The following is a 26,470-nucleotide window of genomic DNA, read 5'->3' on the forward strand; positions in this document are numbered from 1 at the left end:
TGCCTTGATAACATCAATATACTTAGAAGTGTATCCCATCCCTGGAGAAACACTCCTGTTAACAAGCACAGACCACGCTGAGAAAAATTCTACCCCATGAGCCTTGCACAATCTCCCCAGGGCCGAATTGATTGACAAGGCTCTCACCATATACTCCCTCCTATCATGTTTGGGCAGAATTGCATACACTTTCAAATTTAACCATAACTCACAACATTTTTACAACATTGACCTGTACTTGTTAAGTAATTCTGCAGATCTCCTACTCTTAATGTCATTAGTGCCAACATGTACAACAATATCACCCTTGGGTGATATTGTTATAAAGGTGTTATAAAGGGCAATATTGTTGTACACATCATACTTGGGTGATATTGTTGTACATGTAAGTGCACGTGTTGTACAAGTGCCCTTAAAAAATTATATCTGCTCTACACCATCATCAACTTTTTCCCCTGGCAGATATACCCTGGTACTATTCCACCTATCCTTTTTGCACAATATATTTCCCGTCTCCCTGACAATAGAGTCACTGATAATAACTAGCTCCTGTGGGACCAGCACATTCTGCTGTGAAGGTTGTCATGGTGTTGTCGGACGATCAAGTGCAAGCTCTGGCATTGATGTGGGCAGCTGAGAGCTTGATAGGTCCCCCAATGCAAGTCCTTCGAGGGCATCTACCATGTCCTTCAATCTCTCATAAGGGCCCATAACAACGCTGAGTTGGCAACTTCTTCACACTGCTTACATCGAGCATACACAAAGACATTCCCCTTGGCAACATCATGTCCCGTCCCAGAAAGGTCTGCCATTTCACAAGATGAACATTTCTTTAGGCTGCGATACGTTGGAGAATTGCTCCCTTCGGTTCTTCCCCAAGCCACAGCACTCCCACTACTTTGTGCACGTTGCTTTGCTGCTCTAGTCTGAGGCACGATTTCCGTTTAAATACAATTTAATTAATTAACAATGAAAATTAATAAGGTTAATAAATTTAATTAATTAATTTACTATACTATACTTGACTATACAATACTATACTAATCTAATGCATAATTACGTATGCCGCTGTATAATTTTATGTTATACCTTAGCTATCAAATTCTAGATATACGTTAGCAAGTTCCACTAAACTGTAATTAGCATTAGCATTAGTAGAGGCATTTGATGCAAGAAAGCAAGCTTATGCAGCATCAGCCAAAAAAAAAACCCACTTCCACTTCACCCCTCTGTTCGTTCAAAATACCTGTCCAGCTGAGCCTTAAACTTATTTAGGCTACCAACCTCCACCACAAGGGATGGAAGTCTGTTCCACCAACCAACCACCCGCTGGCTAAAGGCAAATTTCCGCACGTCTATCCTACATCTGTCTTTCCTCAATTTGAATTTATGCCCTCTCAGGTGATTATTCCGAGCTAGAGGAAGAATCCCATCAGCATTGAGCATGCTCAAACCATTCAAGGCTTTATACACCTCTATCAGATCACCTCGCTGGTGCCTAGTCTCCAGACACTGTAATTTGCAAAACTTAAGCCTTTCTTCGTAAGAGCACCCCTTTGTTCCATTCACTAATCTTGTTGCCCTTCTCTGTACTCGTTCCAGCAGCTCTACATCCTTCTTGAAATGAGGCCTCCAGACCTGTATACAGTACTCTAGGTGTGGCCTGACCATTGCCTTATACAAGGGAATAATCACCTCCTTATCCCTGCTGGAAAAATTCCTGTATATCATTGACAATACTCCATGAGCTACTCTTGCAGCCCGTCTGCACTGCTCAGAGAACTTCATATCTGCCTGCACAACCACCCCCAAGTCCCTTTCATTCTCTACCACTGTCAGTGTAGTACCACAGAGTTGATACGTTGTTCTGGGGTTGCTGTTTCCCATGTGTAGTACTTTACATTTGTCAATGTTAAACTTCATTTGCCACCTCTCAGCCCATCTGCTCAACCTTTCCAGATCCTGTTGCAGCAGCATAGTGTCAGTAGTGTCCTTGACAACCCTGCCAACCTTTGTATCGTCTGCAAACTTGGACATTAAGCTTGATATACCATCATCAATATCATTTATAAATACAGAAAACAATAATGGACCCAACACTGAGCCCTGAGGGACTCCACTAATGACATTAGTCCACGATGAGCAGTGTCCATTGAATCATTGATCACAATGCTAAATTAGTTATATCCTTAGCTAAACACAAAAGATATATACCCAAAAAAGTACTTATTTATTACAGTTAAAACCCTACTATTCTACTACGCTACGATATTCCAACCAAAACACCAATACGATAGCAGTAAGAGTACCGAGTAGTAACTTACAAAGTCACTGGCTAAATTTTAAAAAATACGCTAACAAATGCTACTAAGCCTATTTAATCTATTTGTAAAACACAAATTAATACATTAACTAATCAAAAAATACAACAGATATATGCCCAAGAGGTGATTAAACCCCTCAAAATACTTACGGTAATTATTACAATTCAAACCTTACTGTTGTTATTCTGTGATTACTAATACCCACATGCAGTGCCTTGCATTTTTCAATGTTATACTTCAATTGACACTTCTCAACCCACCTGCTTAATTTTTTTAACCCTTGCTGCAGTAGTAGTATGCTCTCATTCATGTCATTAACCACCCTACAACTCTTGTATCAACTGCAAACTTAGGCAATAAGCTTGATATGCCTTCATCAATATTTTTAATAAATATTGTAAATAATAAGAGGCTCAACACTGAGGTGACTCTACTTATAACATTTGTCCCAGAACAGCAGCCCATTTATAACTGCCCTCTGTTTTCTGCCGCTCAACCATTCCTTTATGTGCAGCAGTAACTTGTCCCTAATGCCACTAACTCCAATCTGTACAGCAGTTTTTCATATGGATAAGTGTCAAAAGCTTTTTTGAAATAGTAGCAATGGCAAATGATGCAAGAAAGCAAGCTTACATAGCATCAGCAAAAAAAAAAAAAAAAAAAACCCCTACATTGTTCACCCATCCATACCCTCCAAGAATGTCTAGTTCTTCCTTGAATTTATTCAAACCATCCATTTCCACAATAACAGATGGAATTCTCTTCCAACAACCGACCACCCGCTGGTGGAAGGCAAACTTCCGCACATCAATCCTGCAATTTCAACTTGAATTTATGCCCCTTCATGTGTGTAATCTCAGAAAATGGAAGAATGCCATTAACATTCAGCTTACTCAATCCATTCAACATTTTAAACATCTCAAATCAGATCTCCCCACAGGTTAATAGTCTAGAGACGCTACAATTTGCAGAACTGAAGCCTTTCTAGATAAGAACACCCTTTTGTTTCCCTCACCAATCTGGTTGCCCTTCTCTGCACCCATTCCAGCATATCTACATCCTTCCTAAAGTGAGACATTCAGACCTGTATACAGTACTGAATACAGTTTCTACCACCCTAAGTATAGTACTACACAGTTGATATGTTTCTCTGGGATTACTTTTACCTATATGCACTACTTTGCATTTGTCAAAGTTAAACTTCAACTGTCAGTCTCTGTATCATCTGCAAATTTAGACATTAAGCCTGATTTACCTTCATCAGTATCATTGATAAATATTGAAAACAGTATCATTGATAAATATTGAACTCCACTAATAACATTAGTCCACGAAGAGCAGTGCCCATTTATAACCATACTGTCTTCTTCCACTTAACCATCCCTTTATCCATAGCAGTAACTTACCCTTAATGCCACATTATTCTAGTTTGTACAGCAATCTTTTGCCCAATAGTATCAAAAGCCTTCCTGAAATTCAAGTATATGATGTTAAAATTATTTTTTGTATCCAGTTCCTTGGTCACTGCATCATAGTAACCTATCAGATTGGTTAAACAAAACCTTCCCTTAACAAATCCATAATGTGTTTGCAGTATAATTGCATGCCTGTCTAGATTGTCTTGCATTACTTCTTTAACCAGTGATTCCATTATTTTCCCTGGAACAGACGTTAACTTAACACATCTGTAATTACTCATATCACCTTTTGATCCTCCTTTGTGAACTGGGAATACGTTCACATATCCAGACCATAGTGACCTCACCGGAATATAAAAGTGCTCTCATAATTATGGCTAAGGGTTTGCTTAGCTCCTTTGCTGCCTTCCTTAATATAATTGGATAGATTCCATCCACCCCAAGAGTCTTTTTATGTCCACCTTCAACAATTTCGCCTCCACTTTCCTTTCAGTTATCACAAAGTCATTTAGCTCCTAGTTAAGAGTTTTATAAACTTCTGGCATCCCCTTCCCTAAAGAATTCCTCTTGTGTGACTGAGGATACAAAATACCTATACAATTTGTCTGTAACCTGAGCAGTCATCAACAGTCAACTCATAGACATCAAGTAGCCCAATGTGATTGAAACCCTTCCTTCTACTGTTAATATAAGCATAGAAGTCTTTGCTGTTTTTCTTTGCATTCTTTGCCAGAGAATTCTCATAATCTGCCTTAGCTTGCCTAACCTCCTTTGTGACTTGATTATACACTAATTATTTACATCTCCCGTAGGCTTCTGTATCATCTGATAATTTATATGAATTAGATGCAATATTTTTCTCTGCCAGAAGTCTCATCAGTTCATCCAACATCCATTTAGGTCTAAGCCTTGAACAGTATTTCTTCGTTGGTATGAAAAGCCTAGTAGCTTCTATGATTACTTCCCTGAATACTTCCCATTTAGAATTTGCTGTTGGTAACATCATCAGTTGGTCCCAGTGCACAATATTTAAAAACTGTCAGAGACCCCTGTAGTCACCCTTATGAAAGCAAAAGCCTTTCCCTTTACCCTTAACAATAGTTATGTCTTCAATTAAATTCCACATTAGTACACTGTCATAGCTGCAACCCACTGGGTTGCAGCGATGAGAGTATTGCTTCCTTTTCAAGAGTATTGCTTCCTTTTGCCTCTCTAAGGGCTAAACTAGACGGGCACTTAAATTTGGGCATTGGAAACGCCTTCAAATGCCTTGTTTTATAGGAAGCAGAGGGAAAAAGTCATGCAAACTAGATGGCTGCTTCCAAATGCCACATTAGCTGGCATTCAATGCCTGCCGACACTGTCAGAGGCATTAAAAGCACCAGTGACTTGGCTGAGAAGAAATTCTCCACGTGCATGAAGGCCAACCACCCCACATGTATGAAGGCCAACCACCCCATGGTGGTTGTCCTTCATCCATTTTTATTTGGAGAAGATGATGTTTGACACTGAGAAACTTATTTTTCAGGCGGAAGGGAGACCTGCCTTGTACAACATTGCATTAAAAGATTACCCCATAGGATTAATGAAAGGTTTTAATGAAATTCATTATATGTGAAGGAAAGTAGTAGTAATGAAGGCATGTGATGCAAGAAAGCAAGTGAATGAGCTTATGCAGCATCAGCCAAAAAACAAAAAAAAAAAAACAAAAAAAAAACACACACCATTCCCTCCAAATGCCTGTCCAGTTCCTCCTTTAATTTATTTAAGCTATCAACTTCCACAACAACAGATGGAAGTTTGTTCCAGCAATTAACCACCCACTAGCTAAAGGCAAATTTCTGCACATCTATTCTACAACAGCCTTTCCTCAATTCTAATTTATGCCCCCTCAGGTTCGTAATCTGAGGAAGTGGGAGAATCGCATGCAGAATTCGGCATGCTCAACCCATTCAAGGCCTTATACATCTGAATCAGACCACCTCGCAGGTGCCTAGTGTCCAGCCACTGCAATTTGCAAAACTTAAGCCTTTCTTGGTAAGACGACCCCTTCATTCCCCTCACCAATCTTGTTGCCCTTCTCTGTACACACTCAAGCAACTCGGCATGCTTCCTAAAATGAGGCCTCCAGACCTGTACGCAGTACTCAAAGTGCAGCCTGAGCATTGTCTTATAGAAAGGGATAATCACCTCCTTTTCCTTACTAGAAAAAATTCCTGTATATCATTGACAATAGCCCATGAACTGCTCTGACAACCTGTCTGCATTGCTCAGAAAACTTCATATCTGACTGCATAATCACTCCCAGATCTTTTTCATTTTAATTTTCTACCACCCTAAGTGTAGTACCATACAGTTGATACATTTCTCTGTGATTACTTCTACCCATATGCAGTACTTTGCATTTGTCAATGTTAAACTTCAGTTGCCACTTCTCAGCCCAAATTTTCTAGATCCTGTTGCAGAAGCACACCGCCATTAACAACCCTACCAACTTCGACATTAAGCCTGATATACCTTCATCAATATCATTGATCAATATACAAAACAACAGTGGGCTCAACCCCGAACCCTGGCTGACTCCACTAACATGTCCACGAAGAGCAGCATCCATCGATTACCCCCCCCCCTCTCTCTCTCTCTCTCTCTCTCTCTCTCTCTCTCTCTCCACCCACTTAAACACCCTTTTATCCATTGTAGCAACTTACCATTAATACCATACTACTCCAATTTGTACAGTAGTCTTCCATGTGCAACAGTGTCAAAAGCTTTCCTGAAATTCAAGTATATGATATCAAAATTATGTTTTGCATCCAGTTCCTACGTAACCACATCATAGTATCCAATCAAATTTGTCAGACAAGACTTTCCCTTTAACAAACCCATGATATGTCTGAATTATTAATGCAGTCTTTTCTAGATGATTCTGCAATGCATCTATAGTGGTGCCTCCGTAGCCAGGTGGGCAGGAGCAACATTGAATAGCACACGCTTCTTGATTAGACCGGGGTTCGAGCCCGTGACCACCACCAGAGGATGAGGAAAGGTCAGAGAATGACCACCGCATATCCCAGGAGCATTATGGCCTTAGTTGCTAATGCTCCTAAAAAAAAACCAAACAACAACAACAACAGCATCTATAGCCAGTGACACCATTACTTTCCCCGGAACAGAAGTATTAAATAATTTAAAAAATCTTTTGCCACATACATTTAATTCAAATTAGATGTACATAATTTCTTATTTTTCAGAATTTTAATTTTCTACTAAATACTAATATTTATTTTAAAAAAATATAAATTTTATTGTAATTGTACCGCAGTGACTCCCAGCAGTCTCTGAAATACCCCGCATCTTGTTTTCTAGGCTGCTGCTCATTCCAATAGAAGCAGTGCAAGAATAACTTTCACCTCTGCCAGTGGCTACTGTTAATCTATTATTCCTTGTATCCCTCCATGCTCAACAGTTTTCCGACCCACCAAACACTGCCTCGATAGCATCAGCAAATATTCTTGCACCTTTTCTATTTAAGTGTATCCCATCCCTGTAGAAGCAGTCTCTCCTGTTAACAAGTACGGACCGGGCTGAAAAAAATTCTACCCCTTGAGCCTTGCACAATCTTTCCAGGGCTGAATTGATCGACAAGGCTCTCATCATATACTCCCTCCTATCGTGTCTGGGCAGAATTGCAGACACTTTAAAATTCAACTCTAATTCACGACTTTTTTTCAATAGTGACCTGTACTTGTTAAGTAATTCCACTGGTCTCCTACTCTTAATATCATTAGTGCCAACGTGTACAACAATATTACCCTTTGTGCCCTTAAAAGATGATATCCGCTCTACAACGTCATCAACCTTTGCCCCTGGCAGACATACTCTGGTCCTGTTCCACCTATCCTTTTTACATACCATGTTTCCCGTTTCCCTGACAAGAGTCACCAACAACTACTAGTTCCTGTGGGACCAGTGCATTCTGCCTTGGGGGTTGCCGCTGTGTTGCATGATGATCAAGTGCAAGCTCTGGCATTGATGTGGGCAGCTGAGAGCTTGATGGGCCCCTCAATTTAGATCCTTTGAGGGCATCCTCCCTGTCCTTCAAGCTCTCATATAAGCCTAAAACAACGCTGAGTTGTAGCCTGATTTCCTCACACTCCTTACATCGTGCACACACACACAGACACACACACGCACGCACGCACGCACACATCCTCTTTGGCAATATCATGTCCCCTACCTGATTGCTCCACAAACATCAAACAAGCAGTGCATTTTAAAAAGGCTGTGATTCAGAGGGTAACTGTCCCCCTCAGTTCTCCCCTGAGCCACAGCACTCCCATTAGCTTGAGCTTTTTGCTTTGCTGCTCTGAGTCATGATTTTGATCAATTTCAATTAAATTTCAATTTCAGTACAAAATTATAACCCTAAACTTGTATCCCAATGCAGTTATAACCCTATATATCTATATATATTTTTTCAGTATCGAATATTATCTCCAAGTTCCGTTATGTAACTTCTATATCGAGTTATGTATTAATCAATTATGTTACGTTTGTAAATCTAAGTCATTATATGTATTTAGTTAAAAAGTACAATTTAATTGACAATGAAGTTTAATAAGATTAATAAATTTTACTGATTTATCGATAATACTATATACTATACTCAGCTAACTCTATCTAGTAAAGGATATAATGTATCGTATAACAATGGCAGCAAGTTACAAACGGTAAATCTATGGACACTTAAGTATTAATTAACTTCCAAAATCTCGCTGTCTCAATTCAGAATAAACCAAGAATCTTGACTAGGTCTATAAGCTACTTATAGAAAATAATTTAATGTAACAATTAATCAATAAAGTGACTAAATATAGCTAAAAAAACTCCCCATTCACCGGAGCTGCAAGACTTATAAAACGTGGATTGGATACCCTTACCAATACTAAGTAATAACCTACAAAATCTCTATCTAAGTTAAAATTAAAACTAAGTATCGTAACTAGGAATATAAAGCTACTCTAGAAAATAAATTAATATGCCAATTTAAGTTAATACAACAGGAAAAAAAAACTTCTCTATTTTTCATCTTGAGCCGCTTTGAACTCTTCTCCTTGTAGCTTTTATGTGACTCCAGGAGTTTTCTTCTCCTTACAGTAAGAAGTATTAAACTTTAGTTGCCATTTTTTGGACCTGTCCATATGTGCAACTAGGCACCTCCGTAGCCAGGTGGGAAGGAGCAGCAATGCGTAGCACACTCTTCTTGATTAGACCGGGGTTCGAGCCCATCACCACCAAATACAGAGGATGCGGAAAGGTCAGGGAATGACCACCGCATATCCTGGGGCAATATGGCCTTAGTTGCTAATGCTCCTCAAAACCAAATAACAAACAAACATATGTGCAACTGATCCAAATCTTCATGAAACAACATGGCCTGGCTTGAATTGTTAATTTCTTTTCTCATTTTTATTAGCAAACTTTGATACCACAGACTCCATTATGTTCCCTACTGCAGAATTCAAACTTACTGGCCTATTGTTATCCAACTCCTCTTTAGAACTACCTTTGTGCATTAGGAAGACATTAGAAACTGTCCAGTCTAAGAAATAGCAAAAGATGTAAGCAACTTCCCCTTCCCCTCCCCCATTACCCCAGGGGCTCACATCTGGTGAGTATGGGCTTGGCAAACCCAGGGGCCTGAGCTGGATATATTATCATTCTTCTCTTTCTTGCTGACACTCTCTCTCTCTCTCTCTCTCTCTCTCTCTCTCTCTCTCTCTCTCTCTCTCTCTCTCTCTCTCTCTCTCTCTCTCTCTCTCTCTCTCTCTCTCTCTCAGGGTAATGCGGGAATTTTTTTTTTTTTGGCTGGTGCAGCATAAGCCTCAGGCTTCCTTGCACCATATGGCTAATAATAATAATAATTATGAGAGCATATTTGGAGATTCAGAAGACATTTCTATAGATGGGAGGCAAATGTCACTCCCTTTCACAAAGGGTAAAAAGGGGACATGAACACTTATAGACCTGTAAGCTTAACATTCTATTTTAGGGAAAATAATGGAGTCAGTGGTTGAAGTATTGCAGGATAATCTTAACAGGAATGGAGTCATATGGAAATCACAGCATGAGGTTTTTTAAGGGGTGAACTTGTCTGACCAATCTGATTAGCTGCTATGATGCAGTAAGAAAGGAACTGCATGCAAACAATCTTGACATCATACACTTAATTTACACACAAACTAGCAAGACTTGTGAATTTCTTGGATGACTGTTTCCTACAGCAGCATGTTAGGGCTATACTAGATGGGTGCTTAAAGTTGTGGCATCAGCTGGCATTGTAAATGCCTCCAAAACTGCAAACTAAACATAGCGTTTCTAATGTCAGATCGTTTCAAACTAGAAACTAGAAAGGGCATTTTCTAACTTTTCATTGGATGCCACCAGCAACTCACCTTTTCTATTCTTATTTGCAAGATGGATGTTCAAGTTGGATGTACTGCACATTTTTGTATACAGTTGATTGTGAGTAGAAAGAGAAAACAGCGATGGTGGAGTCATCCAGCAAATTCAAATAAGTTAAAAACGGGACAGTTTTATATTATGTTTGAAACACGTAGGAAGTTTCCCTTGAAGTTTTTTTTATTTTACAAAATGTCTATACAGAGTTTTGATGAATTTCTAATATGATTTAGTGAAAAAATTGCAAAATTTGATACCATGATGCGGAAATAAATACAAACTACTCTTTCACTGCAATAGACATTGGTGCTTATGGATGTGATGGTGATTCAAACATCTTTAAAAATTTGAATTTTGTAAGAAGATTGCTAATGAAACAACTTAAATTTGCCGTTAAATGTACCTCTTCCTGATTCAAAAGAGCTGGCAATGCCATTTGTTTTTGTAAGAGACAAAGCATGTGGACTGACAAAAAATTTAATGTGAACATACCCATCAAAAAATTTGAGCAGTGAGTGAAGAATTTTCAATTATAGATTAACTCGAGCAAGACGACTTGTAGAATGCACTTTTGGAACATTGAGCAATAAGTAGTGCATTTTTCACTCTAGAATATTACCGAATCCCTATTCTGCTATCGGCGTAATAAAAAAATTGTTGCATATTGCATAATTTTGCAAGAAGAAGAGTTGGCTATGTTTTTGAAGACACATTAACTTATTAGATGAAAGACTGAATGGAAACAGCAGTTGGAGGGCAGTCTTCAGGCGTGTCAATAAGGGATTCTGTTTTTACATATTTCAGCGGTGTCGGCACTCTTTCATGGCAAAATACTAAAATATAATTAAACACATGGGTTGTGTTAGGGTAGCTAAGAATAGGAACAAGTGCATGTATACTTGCATGTACACCAATGCTAGGAGTTTGGTAAATAAATTTGATGAATCTGAGGTATTGCTTAAACATCACAAAGGCAGATATTGTTGGGATGTCAGAGAAGTGGTGTCACACAGATATAAGGAATGCAGAACTGGAATTTGGAGAGTGCAATGTGTACAGGAAGGATAGACAGGATAGGAAGGGGGGGAGGGGCTATGCTATTAGTTAAGAAACACAAAATACAAGGAAGTGAAGCTAGTCGACATCGCTGGACTGTGCAGTATCAGGTCAGTTTGGTGTGACAAAGCATTGGGAGATCAAAATTGAGAATAGGAGTGTGTTATAAGCCTAATGACTCTGATGAGTATAAGAAGAAACTGTACAGAGAAATAGAGTGGGCCAGTAAATCAGAGAGTCTTAAAATGGGGGATTTTAATTTCCCAGATATTGACTGGAGTTTGTGGGTTGGTTACTTAACTCTAGCAAGGCTTTTGTGGATTTATTGAATGATTTTTTCTACATCAGCATGTTCGGGAGGCAACAAGAGGGAGTAATACTCTTGATCTGATTATCAGTAGTGATTCTTCCTGCATTAAGAATCTGCAGATAAAGGAACCACTAGGTGGCAGTGATCACAGTGTGTGGAAGTGGGATTTACTCAAAGAGGTAACTACCATCAGGGATAAAGGGAGGGATTTTTGCTTTCATAAAGGCGACTATGGTGGGACCAACTGATGATGTTACCAACAGCAAATTCAAAATGGGAAGCATTCAAAGAATTTATCTTGGAAGCTACTAGGCTTTACATACCAACTAAGAAATATTGTTAAAGGTTTAGGCCTAAATGGATGTCAGATGAATTAATGATACATATGGCAGAGAAGAAAAATGCATAGGATACATATAAATTAATGGGTGATGTGGAAGCCTATGATAGATATAAGCTGGTCTGTAACCAAGTCACAAAGGAGATTAGGCAGGCAAAGGCAGATGAGAAATATTTGGCAAAGGATGCAAAGAAAAACAGCAAAAAGATCTTTACCTATGTAAACTTTAAAAGGAAAGGGATGAATCAGATTGGTCCACTGGATGTTGATGATCCTGCTCAGGTGGCTAATAAACTAAATGAGTATTTTGCATCGACATTCACACAATGTTCAGGGAGGGGAATACCAGAGGTGAATTAAACTCTGGCAGTGAGCTGGATGATTTCGTAATAGCTGAGAGGAAAGTGGAGAAGAAATTGTTGAAGATAAACATAAAAAAAGCACCCGGGGTGGATGGGATCTATCCAGTTATATTAAAGGAGGCAGCAAAGGAAGTAAGCAAACCCTTAGCCATAATTATGAGAGCTTCTTTGGACTCAGGGGAGGTACCCATGGACTGGAGATGTGCAAATGTGACCTCAATTCACAAAGGAGAATCAAAGGGCAACACAAGTAATTATAGATCTATTAGTTTAACTTCTGTTCCAGGAAAATTAATGGAGGCACTGGTTAAAGAAGAACTGCAGGATCATCTAGACAAGACTTCAGTTATAGCTCGGACACAGCATGGTTTTGTTAAGGGAAAGTCTTGCCTGACCAATTTGATTTGCTACTATGATGTGGTCACAAAGGAACTGGATGCAGGGAATAACTTTGACAGTAAGCTGCTGCAACAGGATCTAGAAAAGTTGAGCAGATGGGCTGAGAGGTGGCAAATGAAGGTTAACATTGACAAATGTAAAGTACTACATATGGGAAGCAGTAACCCCAGAGCAACGTATCGACTCTGTGGTACTACTCTGACAGTGGTAGAGAACGAAAAGGACCTGGGGGTAATTGTGCAGGCAGATATGAAGTTTTCTGAGGAGTGCAGACACTGCAAGAGTAGCTTGCAGACCGTCTCATGGTGTCTTGTCAACGATATACAGGAATTTTTCTAGCAAGGATAATGAGGTGATTATCCCCTTGTATATGGCTATGGTCAGGCCACACCTTGAGCACTGTATACAGGTCTGGAGGTCTCATTTTAAGAAGGATGTAGAGCTGTTGGAACGAATACAGAGAAGGGCAACAAAATTAGCGAATGGAACAAAAGGTTGCTCTTGGAATTCTTCCTCTTGCTCAGAGTAATCGCCTGAGAGGGCATAAATTCAAATTGAGGAAAGACAGACGTAGGATAGAGGCATCATATGCCTCTACTAATGCTAAAAAAAGACTGTTGTTACAAATAATTGTGACATGAAATTTCCATGCAATGTAAACATGGTGACTAGGAAGGTAAATGGTGTCCTGTCCATGATACATAGGACATTTGTTAATAAGGAAAATGCATGTCATTATCCCTCTATATAAGACCATAGCAAACCTCATATGGAATATTGTATTCATGCTTGGAGATGACATCCAAAAACTACATAGAACTTCTGGAGAGAGTTCAATGAAGGATGACCAGATTAGTGAAGAGTGTTAATCAACACACACATATGAAGAAGAGCTTAGAAGGTGTGGACTGCAAACTTTGACAACTAGATATCTAAGGGGAGATGTGACTGAAGTATATAAGGTGCAGAAGAGGTTGAGGAAGTCTGTTCTCCTTCATAAGCAAGACAAGAATTAGGAAGTATAAATATAAAATCTCAGGGAAGAGTACAAGATTGGATGTGACGAAGTTAACCTATGGGCAGCACTTTGTTGAACACTGGAATAAGTTGGCTCCCAACATGGCAGAGCCAGTGAGTTCAAAATGGAATTGGATGATTACCTTGTAGGAATTAAATAGTATCCTGCTCTTGTGGAGGTTGGTAATTTATTCTAAATTTAATCATCTAGCTGGCATCCTGGTGCATTTGATAAACCAAAATATAATAAGTTACAAATTTCTAGAAATATTAAAATCACATGCATGAATTTTGGTATTCACCCAGTATGATATTCACTTTCAGTCTAAGTATTTTTTAATTTGAAAACTTTAGTCATAAAAAAACAGGGAAAAAAATCTTTACGGCACTACGTACTCAAAAAAATACTGCTGCTCTGGAAACTTGAGTTGTGTTTTTTTTTTTTTTCAGCTATTGCAGCCGTGGTATTTGGCTGTACAGTTGGTTGTGAAATTTTTTTTTAGGTAACATGATTGTTGCTTCTGATAATATTTTTTGATCTTATTATGTAAGAGTGTCAAAATTAAGAATAAATTTAAGTTTCCCAATTTAAACTATTTTCTGCTGTTTTTTCTAAAAATGATTGGCAAAGTAAAGGCACCACACACCTGCTGTTGTTATGGTTATTTGCATGTTCACTATAGGAAGGATTGAACAAATACTTGAAAGAAGTGATAAATTATTGGAGACAGCATTAGTTATGCTTTTTTGTTTCTTGTTGATGCAACACAGGCTTGATCCTCTTCTGAGTCCTCTTTGCTAATGATTTCTTGTATTCAACTTTCACCTGTCTTACTCAAACAGCGGTTTTTTACTGGTTTTATACGAATCAGTGTCATATGATGGCTTTAACCATCACATGCTTTCATCTTCTGCTGCTCCTCAAATCTTTCAGCTCTTTTGTCCTCCCTTTTGTGATAACAATTTTCCAGTCATACCCTTTATACACATATGGTGTGCACATATGCATTAAAGACATTAAATCTTTCATAGCAAGAATATCATTGTACATGAAGTGCAGAAATTCAAGGGCTTCTCCCCTCCCCAATTTTTTAATTCCAGGGTTAGATTTTAAATATGGTTACCCACATTCACAATGCAACAGTATTCAACATCACTGTATAGTATGCTGTGTGAGCAAGAGGATGTGATTCACACTTAAATGTTTCCAGTGAATCACATCTGCTAGATTTCTTTTCATCCAAACTACTATTGAGGTAAAACAGATGTAATAAATGCAATCTGTAATACAAACATATCAGATTGCACTTATTATAGTTCTGCAAAGTGAATGGGTGGGAATACTACAGGATGGCATTATACAGTTCATCATGACAATGAAGTGTTGTGTTGCCCTGCACTACGTTGGTGGGTTGTTTTTGGATAAGCACCAGGGCAGCCAAGGCCATGATGCATCAGTATAACTGTGTTTTTAAATGGTATTCTGTGGTCAGTGCTGTTTTGTAGGATGAAAACCTACGAATTTACAGGAATAAAAATCTATCTTTGCTCAAGACTAAATAATGCATTCATTTGCTTGAAAAGCTTTTCAGAAACTCTTACCATCATAAAAAAAAAGTTTAAATAGACCTATATAGATAACAAGTGAGATAGTCATGCTATCTATGCTGCTGCAGAGACTCTATATAAAGGGAACATGGACATTTGCCATGACATTTTCAGTTATAGTAACAACAATTCTGCACTTAAAATAAGTGAGATTTGCATGCTGAATAATATAAGTATGAATGTTAAAATTTAAATAAAATAAATGCTCAAGGCATAATATATTATAAGTTTAAAATACACTATAAAATATCGGTGTAAATTAGGAATTGCAAATTTACTGGGTTCTCTCACTACCAATAATTTGGTAATTGTATTTAAATTTACTGGATTGCCAGGAATTTATAAAATGCAAACATTTTACAATAAAACTAAATTATTAAAAAAGCAGATGAGTAATCATTTATTTTTGAAAGTTATACATAGTAATGTGAAAAAAAACATAAAATGAGAATTTCCAAAATACAAATTTTACAATAAAACTAACTTACTGATACAGAGAATGAGCAAACATTTATTTTTTAAAGTTATACATAGAGATGTCTAAGCAGCATTATATAAAAATTATTGCAAAATTTCACAACTAAATTTAATAAATACTTAGAATTAATTACTCATTTTTTATTATTAAGAAAATAGCCTCTCAAAAAGCACAGTGTTATTAAAACTGCCATCGTCTAACCTCAATCTAATTTTAGTGCAAATAGTACCTGCATTAGAAAATGCTCGTTCTGATTCAATGCTAGCTGGATGAATTTGTCATTAATGCATCGAAAAAACTTTTTTCAGAAATTTTTCTTTCAGTTTTTGCTCTGTAAAGTAATTTATTTCCTTTTTCACTACATCTTTTCTTTATGTTAGTGTGATCAACATCTAAGCTGGTTTTATGTTTAATGAATAAATTCAATTTCTCTTTCATAGTTAAGTGTATTTGTAGGGTCTGTGGTTGAATCAGTTGCTGTGGATGAATTGGAAGTTGGTGTTGTTCTGAGCAAGCAGCTAACATGATTTTCCCTTAATTCTTTATCATTGTCAGATATGTGCTTGAGTAGTTCTACAATTTCATTCAACAGTATACTTTTACTTACAGTATTGAAAATTCCATACTTATCCCCCCGTTTAATATTTCTGGGTTATGTAAAAAGTGTAAAATATCAGAGTAAATGGTATGTCTTTCTTTCACTTGCAAGATACTTTCTTGCTTCAGTTCATTACTTAAAAATAAATTTTGCTTGGATAGTTCATCTAATATGAATTCTATTGTTATATCTGCAACATACAAAGTCATGTTTTCAGAACACAATGATTCTACTGCTACCAGTACAAGTTCATTTTCAGTAAAGGTCACATCTGAATTAATGTCAATGAGACTCTTTCTAACAGAATTTTTTACTTATGAAAAACACTCCAACATGGCCAACAAAGTGCTCCAATGTGTTTTAGAGTCCAATATCAGAGACAATTCCATACCCAATTCCTCTGTAATATGCTTCTGAAGAATATCGTTTTTTAGCGGTGACTTGCAAAACATTGACAACAATTGTTTCATTATTAAAAAATTCAAATGTTCATCTTGTAAAACATTGATATCATAATCACCATCAATAAAATGTTCTTATGTCATTTCTAAGCCATCGAACTCATTCACGAAAACGTCTGAATCTACATCCTCATTATCAGGCTCAGGATCTATTTGTTCCTCCCTTTCTTGAGAATCACTTTTGTTGTAAAGTATTTTCACTACTGCCACCTGAATTCCTCCATCCATACATAATTGGTTGTTCGCATTAATAATTTTTGCAACTTTCTTCATTAATGCAGCCCCATCAGTTATTACAGAAACAGTATTGTTGAAATTAACATTAAATTCATTTAATTTTATTTCTAATGATTCAACACAGTTTTCAGCACACAGAGATCCATATGCGAATCAAACCGAGATTCCAAAATTTATCACTTGCATGCAGAATAACGTTCATATAGCGACAGTTTTTTAGCGATGTCCATTCGTCACATGTTACACTGAATGATTCTCCACAAAGTTTGCCCTCTGATATTTCTTCTACTACCTCTTCGTGAATTTTTTGTGCATATTCTTTGACATTTTAAATTGAGTTTGGTGACTTTGGAATATTTACGTAACCACTTATAGACAGTCTTTTCAAATCTTCGGATGTACAAAATTTTGAGAATGGAAATCCATCTAGTGCAGTCATACGAGATATTACAGCTGGAAGAGATCATCATGCATTTTCTTGAAAGAAGTAGTAATTTTTTGATGAGATTCAATGGATGTAGTTTTACTAGCGTTACCTTCAGTTGTTTCTTCTGCTTTTTGTTTAAATAAATCGATGTTATGATGTTGCTGGAGGTGATTATGCAGTCCACTAGTACTCCCACCTACTGCTCTGATTGAGCACTGCATATCTTCTTTGTGTGAGATTGAAGTAATGCCATGGCAAATTTTTATTCATCACTAAAATTTTTTTTTATTTTACTTATCAGTTAAGCAAATTATTTTTATGGATAAAACAGAAACTTATCCAAAATTATTGCATTAGAAACCACTGCATTTGCACTTGTGCCGTTGTCGCTTCTGGGAATAACTTCGATAAGCTTATTGTTACTTGTGTTGGGTAGTATGTAACCTAGTCCCTCAAAAATAACAAAGTATAGGAAATGTATTTTTGGCATAGGAAGTCTTTCGATTACTCATTTGGATGTAACACTGAAAATTTTGTACTGAAATACTAGTAAAAAGTAAAGAATTACCAGTAATTTTATCAAGGCATATGTTTCACCATTTACTGGTTCACTGGTTGCCGGTAATGCAATTCCTCATGTAAATACACCATAGTGAACTCCTAATGAAAAACTACATAAGTAGTGTAAAGGCATCGATTTAATTATATCTCATATTGTGACTACCTTCATGAGTTACCATGTATTGCACTACCTCGAATAAGTAATGCTTCACTAATAGAGAAGACTATTGTTACTTATTCTCAGTGGGCACCATACCCAGACAGCACCATTTAAAGGCTTATTGGCCTATCCTAATGAAGCATTACTTATTCGAGGTAGTGCAATACATGGCAACTTGTTGTGATGGTAGTCACAATATGGAATACAATTAAATCAGTGCCTTTACACTACTTATGTAGTTTTTCATTATAAGTTCACTATGGTATTTTCACTGATATTTTATAGAAGGTTAAAATATATGATCTTACCTGTAAGAATCCTGTTAATTCCATGCTGTTGATTCTGACCAGGTGTAAGAAAATCAGATAACCCAACAGTTGTTAAACCAACAATTATTATAACCATGCCTGTCCATTCAAACCATTTTAAATGGCGGTTTAAAAATGCTACAGATAGTAGCCCAGTAAAAATTATCACTGCACCTATTATCAAGACACAAAATGTTAAAACTTTAGAAAATAATATGAAGTAATATTATAACAAAATATAACATTAAAACTTGAGAACAAATTAAGTATTCAGTTATAATTATCAGCTTACTTCTGAGACACCACAAGCCAGAAGAGATACAGACAAAAATGAGCAGGATAGTGATACATTACCCATTTTTGAATAGGTATTATCTAACATCATACTGTTTTGAACAAACAGTCTGGAATTGTCTAGTAGTTTGTTAGCTAGTCAGCCTAACAGTCATTAGGCTAATTAATTTATATAATTATATAATTACATTAAGAATAAAATAATTAAGTTGATATGAATATGTCAAGTAGACATTATTTCTAGTCTCTACTTGACATATTAATATTTATTTACAATAAGCATTACGTAATTTGAAAAATAGTAATTTTAAAGAATTACTTGCCTCTTAGCATCTGAAAACTTGAAGCATACGTGAGACCTAACCCAACATACATAGTGGAAGTTGCAACCATGTCACAAAGGGCAGGAAGAAGAAAAATAAAAATACTGAAGTTTGTATTACCCCTAATGGTTGTAGGAACTTCCATCCCAAGTCTGATCTTATTTTTGTAATAATGAACAATTATATAAAATGCAGCTAGACATGACAGTTCTCCAAGAAACATACCAGATGCCTAAAAGAAAATAACACTGTTATTCATGAAAAAAATAAATAAATAAATAAAAAATTTGGAATTTATATTTTCATAATTTAATTTTCCAAAATATCTCAACCTTTCAGCAATTCTAGAGTAGTATATATTTAAAACAAATCTTATTCTAAAGAATAAGAATTAATGGTATCCAGTAAAACATTGATTTGCCTTTCTGTATTTCAGTTGTAAAAACCTAATTGTGGATAATGTGAAGTAGAAATTCATTGAGTTAAATAAATCATGAAATGAATACTGTATATAGGAAATCTCAATCTGAAATTTGAGTTGTATGCCATGCATTTCTACTATTAAATGTTAGGTCTGTACAAAATATGCTATGTCAACTAAATGTGACAGCAGGCATGATTAGTTTACAGAGACTGAACAAAAATTCATTAAATGTTCAAATTATTTCACTGCTTTAACACCTCAATCTTTATTACTGAGTTTCAACAATGTCACTTCATGATGGAAGGAGATGGGAAAATAATGTATTTATTATTTCATCCCATCCTCTTATACATTGCAGATATCAACAAGTCACCAAAAACAATCAGTGTCATAACTATTTATTATATAAATTTCTGAATTTAAAAAATTTCAGTAATGAATAATTCAGAAATTCAAATATTGAATTTGACTTTTTAATAAGGTAGCAGTATACTAAATATATACTGACAAATCTATTCTTCTCATAGTTTGTGAATACATTTAATCTTACATGAAATCAATCTTTCATCATATAATAGAAGATTTTTAAAAAAATGCCAAAACAGATTTTAGTTTCACTCAAGGTGTCATAGTTGTAAAATTATCAAAATGATTCCGACTTGGTGACTAAGCTTTTGCTTTAAGTAATGTCTGAAATATCTTGCATGTTACCATGGCTTATATATTTCATAATTATGAGGCAATGTTGAGAAAAATCCATAAGTCAGGGCCAAATCTGAAAGTGTTCAGAATTTTTCCCCTGGGGGAAGGGGAGACTTGACAAACAGTTCAGCCCTTCTACCTCATAAGCCTTACACAATCTCATGTACAGAGATTGTGTAAGGCTCATGAGGTAGAATTTTTTTCAGCATGGCCTGTTCTTGTTAAACAGAGGGAATATTTCTGCAGGAATGAGATACACTTAGATAAGGTAGAAGAATATTTGCTGATGCTATCAAGGCATCAACAAATATTTTTGCTGGAGGAGGTAGGTTTAACAAACTAATAGATCAATGATCAATCAAAGAAAGCTGTAAGCAGAGACAAAATTGATTCTTGAAGTGGAATATGCAACAGCCTGGACAGCAAGGTGTGGGGAATTATAAAGCCTGCTGGAGGTCCTCATGGAACAAGCAAATACAGACCCCAAACAAAAAAAAAAAAAGTCACCTGGTAATTTAATTCAAATTACCAGACGACTAACTGAATTCTCATTGCTAGAATTCAGCTAGACCCCTTTAATAGTTTATATCAAATTAGGCCATTCTGAAAACAATTCAGTCTTCAATTCATTGAGATTTTAAAGATGCTGCTGTTATGTTTTCCATTCAAAATAGTCCCATACATTCTCTTATGATTTAAATCTGGTGACATAGGTGATTAATTTAAATGGCCTACCAATCCCCTGTGTTTCTAATGATAGTTTAAAATATCAGAGGCCTATGGGACAGATAGCTGTTGTTCTGGAATTCCAGAGTATCACATTCACTTGCTTTTCTATATTTCAGTCACGTGTCCTTCAAATTCAGCAAAAGTAATAAGTAGTGGAAAATTATGCAGGGAAGCAAATTTATCATTAAACTGAAGAGCCGAATTTAGAAGACATGTAACTATAGAGTTTTACTAAGTGTTCTATAAAGCTATAATCTTTTCAACCCATCTGCCTAATTATTTCTAGGTCTTGATGCAGTACTATGGTTTGATTTCTGTCATTAACCACCCTACCACCCCTCATACCAGAGGGGGGGACATACCCACCTCAACTGTCCATCCCCTCTAATAATGTCTAATTGTTCCCCCTCTAATTTATTCATCTTACCAACTTCCACAACACCAGATGGTAATTTTTTCAAATAATCAATTACTCTCTGGCTGAAAGCAAATTGCAAATTTTTTCACATCTATCCTGCAGCCATTCTTTTTTTTAAACTTATGTCCCCATGTGTGTGTGTGTGGTCTTAGAGAGAGTATGAATACTATCATTTTTACTCAAATTTAAATCCTTAAAAACTTCAATCAGGTCTTCTCGGAAGGGGCACGTCAAGTGCTGCAATTTGCAAAACTGAAGTTTTTTTGTGGTAGGAGTACTCTTTTGTGTCCTTGAATAATCTAGTTGCTTTTCTCTGCACCTGTTTCAAGAGATTCACATCCTTCTTAAAATGAGGCTTCCACACCTGTAAACAGCACTCAAGGTGCAGCCTAACCATTGCCTTACACAAAGTGTAAAGTGTATTTAGTGTCTAACGGCACCAGGGGTTCCCCCCATCTCCACATTGCTTTACATTGTGGGTGTATCAGTTCGCTGGGAAGGCCAGAGATTTAAAAGTGTGTGGATAATGGATATGTGTAGTGTTATGTGCTGTTGTTCATCTGGCCGTTTAGCTGCTGGACCCCTGTTGAGGCCCAACGTTGCCCACACTTGGCCCCATGGAGGCAGACCAGGTACACCAGTATTTTTAGATAAGTACTCTGGCAGGTCCTGCCACCCAATTTCCTGAGATTTCAGTGGCTAGGACCTATATATATATATATATATATATGTATGTATGTATAAAATGGGGGGAGGGGATAAATGTTAGAATCTGGTTAGGCCGAAAGAGGTTGCAAGTGTGTCAAGTTTGGCATTTTAAAATTTTTCTTTGTGTGGGGCATTCGTTTTTACTTATAGGTAGAGTTGGGGGAGAGACAGAAGGCTAGGGGAAGACAGAAATATGGGATCAATAGGGAAGGCGACCCCAGGTATATCAGTGGGGCATGCCCATGCCCAACCAGAGGGAAAAGAAGGGGTGGTGGGAGGGGAGGGAGCAAACAGACCATCCCCTCACTCCACTAGGAATAGTGAAAGAAAGTGGGCCGGGCAAGAGAGCCCCACCCAGTTCGCCATAGTGGCAATTTGCAGTGCCCGCCAGCAAGTGTATTCCGATGCTGACTCGTTGGTGGGGCCTAGTCCTCTTCTAGGTGTGTAGGTCCTACCTGGTATGGGTTCATCCTGGGAGCGACCACGTCCTGGCTGGTACCACTCCCATTGGTTCCTAGGTCGATGCCGTTTCAGTAATAGTATTGATGCTCCATTTATTCTGCTGCATATTATGCCATAAGGGTCTGCTCTTTGTGCGTTTGTCCTTAGTGTTTGGCCGTCATTTCCTCTGTGTTGATGTTCATTATCAGTTTGCCTTTATTTATTAAATGTAGTTATCTATTCATTGTGGATGGCTATTTCTGTTCGTTGTCTGTTGAAGACGTCAAGTGTAAATTGGCTGAGGGCTTTGTGTTCATCTTCTGAATCCAGTAGATGGTACTCTTGATTTTTCGGCAAGTATTGAATCTCAGTTATAAGTCTACTTCTGTGTTCTTCGTAGCATTCACAGTCAAGCATAATATGCTGCCAGGTTTCAGGTTCTCCACAGGTGCATGTGGACTCTATTATTCCAAGTGCGTTCAGTTTTGCTTTAAATGGGCCGTGGCCCGTCAGGAGGAAGGTTGTATTTAGCCCAGGGTAGAACCATGAGGGGGCTTCTGGATACATTTTTGCAACTATTGGTATGAAGCTTCTTGTAACTTGACCCTTTGGCGACATCTCCCATCTGTGCTGCCAAATCTTCAACATGTGAGCCACTATTCGTTGTTTCTCTGTTGTCCAGCTGTTGGTTGGGTCCAAGGTAAAGTCATAGTGGAGGCAGGCATATCCTTGGATAGTAAATACACGAGTCCACATCTAGTCACCTCGAGGTCCAGTGGAAGAGCTCCTGCTAGGACCTGCAGAGCATAAGTGCTCACCATTTTGCAGGCCCTGGTTAGAGTTAGAAGTATGTTTCCAGCAGTGTCCAGCAGTCTTCTGTTGACCACGGTTCCAGCCTTCCTGAACCAGATTGGCGATCTGTAGTGATCACTGGGATGAATATTGTTTTATAATACAGGGACAGGGGCTTCTTGTTGAGTCCCCAATCCCTGCGAGATACTCTTGCTATAAGTGCTGCATAGTTTCTTAGTTTCTCTTTCAGGTAGGTGAGGTGTAAAGGACAGGTTTCCATCCAGAATAATACCTAGATACTTTATTTGCTTTGCTAGTTTAATGGTAAATCTTTATTTGCAGTGGTCATCTGATATTTAAAGAGCCTTTCAGTAATGAGTTTGTATTGGTTGGTGAAATCTTTAACATGTGTTTTCACCCAATTCTGTAGGGTTTGTAGTGCTTGGTTGGCCTCTGTTTCAAGTCCCGTTCTGAAGTCCACTTTCACCATTAAAATGAGGTCATCAGCAAATGCCTGACTGGCCACATTTCCCAGGTCCAGAGCCAAGAAGTCATCAAGGACCACACTCTACAGTAGCAGCCCCAGGGCAGATCCCTGTGGGCAGCCCCTGTGGACACTTTTAACAACTCTTCAGAAGGTTGTGGCAACCTCAATTTTCCTATTCGACAGGTATTCCTGGACACTGTTATACAAGTTTTCTAGGAGTGCTGCTTTCCAGAGCCTGCCAAGGACGCTCACACTTTACACAATGGGATAATCACCTTCTTCCTGCTGGCAAAGTACCTGAATATCATTCATTAAACCCACGAGCTGTTCTAGCAGCCTGTCTGCACTGCTCCGAGAGATTCATGTTTCACCGTATACAGTCACCCCTAGATCTCTTTAATTCTCCATGACCTTGAGTGTGGTACCACCTATGTGGTAAGGAGATGATTATACCATTGTAAACGGCAAATGGTAAAGCCACATCTTGAGTACTGCATACAGGTCTGAAGGCCTCACTTTAGGAAGGAAGTAGAGCTGCTAGAATGAGTAAGAAGGACAATGAGATTGGCAAGGGGAATAAAGGAGTGCTCTTACCAAGAAAAGCTTCAGTTCTGCAAACAGCAGCATCTGGAGACTAGACACCTGCAATGTGATCTGATTGAGCTGTTTAAGACTTTGAATCATTTGAGCAAGCTCAATCTGATGGGGTTCTTCCTGTTACTCATATTACTCACCTGAGGGGGCATAAATTCAAACTGAGGATGGATGCTTGCAGAATAGATGTTTGAAAGTTTGCCTTTAGCCAGCAAGTGGTTGATTGCTGGAATATACTTCCATCTGTTGTTGTGGAAGTTGATCAGTGTTCTCCCCAGGACCTATCGAATGGGTGCACTGCCCGGTGAATTTAACTAACTGCCCACTAAAATTTAAGCGATTCTCGCAGTACCGTATGGTACTGCTCACTGATCTCGATCAATATTAATTCAAACATTCTATGCGATCGAGATCAATGCGACAGGAGCATATAATGTTAAATTATGCAATTAAATTTTGCTCTGGATCGCTTAAGTCACATTTATAAATACATAACAGAAAATTTTATAATATTTCGAAGTATTACACTTCCCCACCCAACAAAATTTTCTGGGGAGAACACTGTTGATAGCTTAAATAAATTCAAGGAATAACTAGAGAAACTTGTTGTTTGTTGTTTGGTTTTTCAGGAGCATTAGCAACTAAGGCCATATTGCTCCGGGGATATGCGGTGGTCATTCCCTGACCTTTCCGCATCCGGTGGTCACGGGCTCGAACCCCGGTCTAATCAAGAAGCGTGTGCTACGCACTGCTGCTCCTGCCCACGGAGGCGCCTACTAGAGAAACTATTGGAGGGAATGGATAGGTGAAATGGGATATGTGAAGTGGTATTTTTTTGTTTTTGTTGGCTGATGCTATATAACTTGCATCATATGCCACTACTAATGCGTCAATTCAACCCCAGACAATATTTCAGTAATTTATGCTCTTCATCTACTTCTTCCACAAATTTGAAACTCTTAATAGCTGTTTTAGAAATGTTTTTTTTGATTTCTCCATTGAAAAATCCAGAAATCTCTGTCGTCACACAATTAAAAAAAATTATGAATAAATCAAATCTAATGATATGCACGTATTGATTGGCATCTGTCACTTACAGTTATTGATACCAAGCTAGCTTTACTGTCACATGCTAACCTACAATCAGTAGCATCCTTCATGCCATTGAAGCACAGTCAGCAAAACTGTTGACATGCATGCATATGTTTCGTGCAGCAGGTGCTCCTATTACTAACAAGCCAGCATGAATTGCATGTGTTGTTTGAAGTACATGGTTTTTAAATTTCCATTTCATTCACCAATGGGTTTAAAGGGAGTTTTGATTTTAAAAAAATGTTTCATATAAAAAATGGATTTTTCAGAGTTGTGTTAAAAAAAAATATTGAAAATATAAGCTGCATCAAAAAGATGAACAATTTTGAATTATTTTTTTCTGATTTTTTGAATGCAGGCATGTGGGGTCTAAATAATCTTAGGTGAATAGAAAAAGAACAATCCTTTTCACACCAGCTGATGGTGTCAAGTGCATTCACAGATCATGTATAATCTCTGAATGCACTTGACCCATCAGCTTATATACACTTAGTGATCATCGAATTGTGACCATCCCATCCGTAACAGACTATGCCATATAGCCCACCATATAAAAAGACAAACAATTTCATATGCTAGAGCAGTGGTAATTTGCATCTAGTTGTGCAAGTCAAAGTGATAAAGTAACAGTTATGGGACATAGTAAAGGTATCATGGAGTTTCAAAAGGGCATGGTTGTGGGAGCTTGTGCATCATGTGCTTTCATATTGGAATGACATGTCTTGTCAGTTGCTCACAGCCCACTGTGGTTAAGTTGTACAAAGAGTGGTGTTGAATGGGTCAAAACCACCTCCCACCAACAGAACTAAAGAATTAAGCAAATTGGATGTTTGTGGCAAGAAAAGAGTGCAGTATTGTATGGGCTGAACGGCAGGTCACTGTGTGACAGTTTTCATCACAATACAATATGAGGAATGCAAGAACAGCATCCCATATGATG

At 37.6% G+C, this 26,470-nt stretch overlaps 1 protein-coding gene across 1 annotated transcript in view; it reads right to left on the reverse strand.

The window, feature by feature from the left end:
* The window catches only part of LOC150074937 (solute carrier family 35 member F6-like), a 107,536-nt gene that overhangs the window by 39,187 nt on the left and 41,879 nt on the right, over positions 1–26,470 (reverse strand). The window contains exons 3-4 of the mRNA XM_090389387.1: positions 19,144–19,375; positions 18,527–18,700 (exon numbers count right to left, since the gene is read on the reverse strand). Coding sequence (XP_090245513.1) covers positions 18,527–18,700; positions 19,144–19,375 — 406 coding nt within the window. The remainder of the gene's footprint in view (positions 1–18,526; positions 18,701–19,143; positions 19,376–26,470) is intronic.

This window comes from Mastigoproctus giganteus, unplaced genomic scaffold (genome assembly GCF_048544385.1).
Source record: "Mastigoproctus giganteus isolate SK-2022 unplaced genomic scaffold, ASM4854438v1 scaffold_15, whole genome shotgun sequence".
NCBI classification, from domain to species: domain Eukaryota; kingdom Metazoa; phylum Arthropoda; class Arachnida; order Uropygi; family Thelyphonidae; genus Mastigoproctus; species Mastigoproctus giganteus.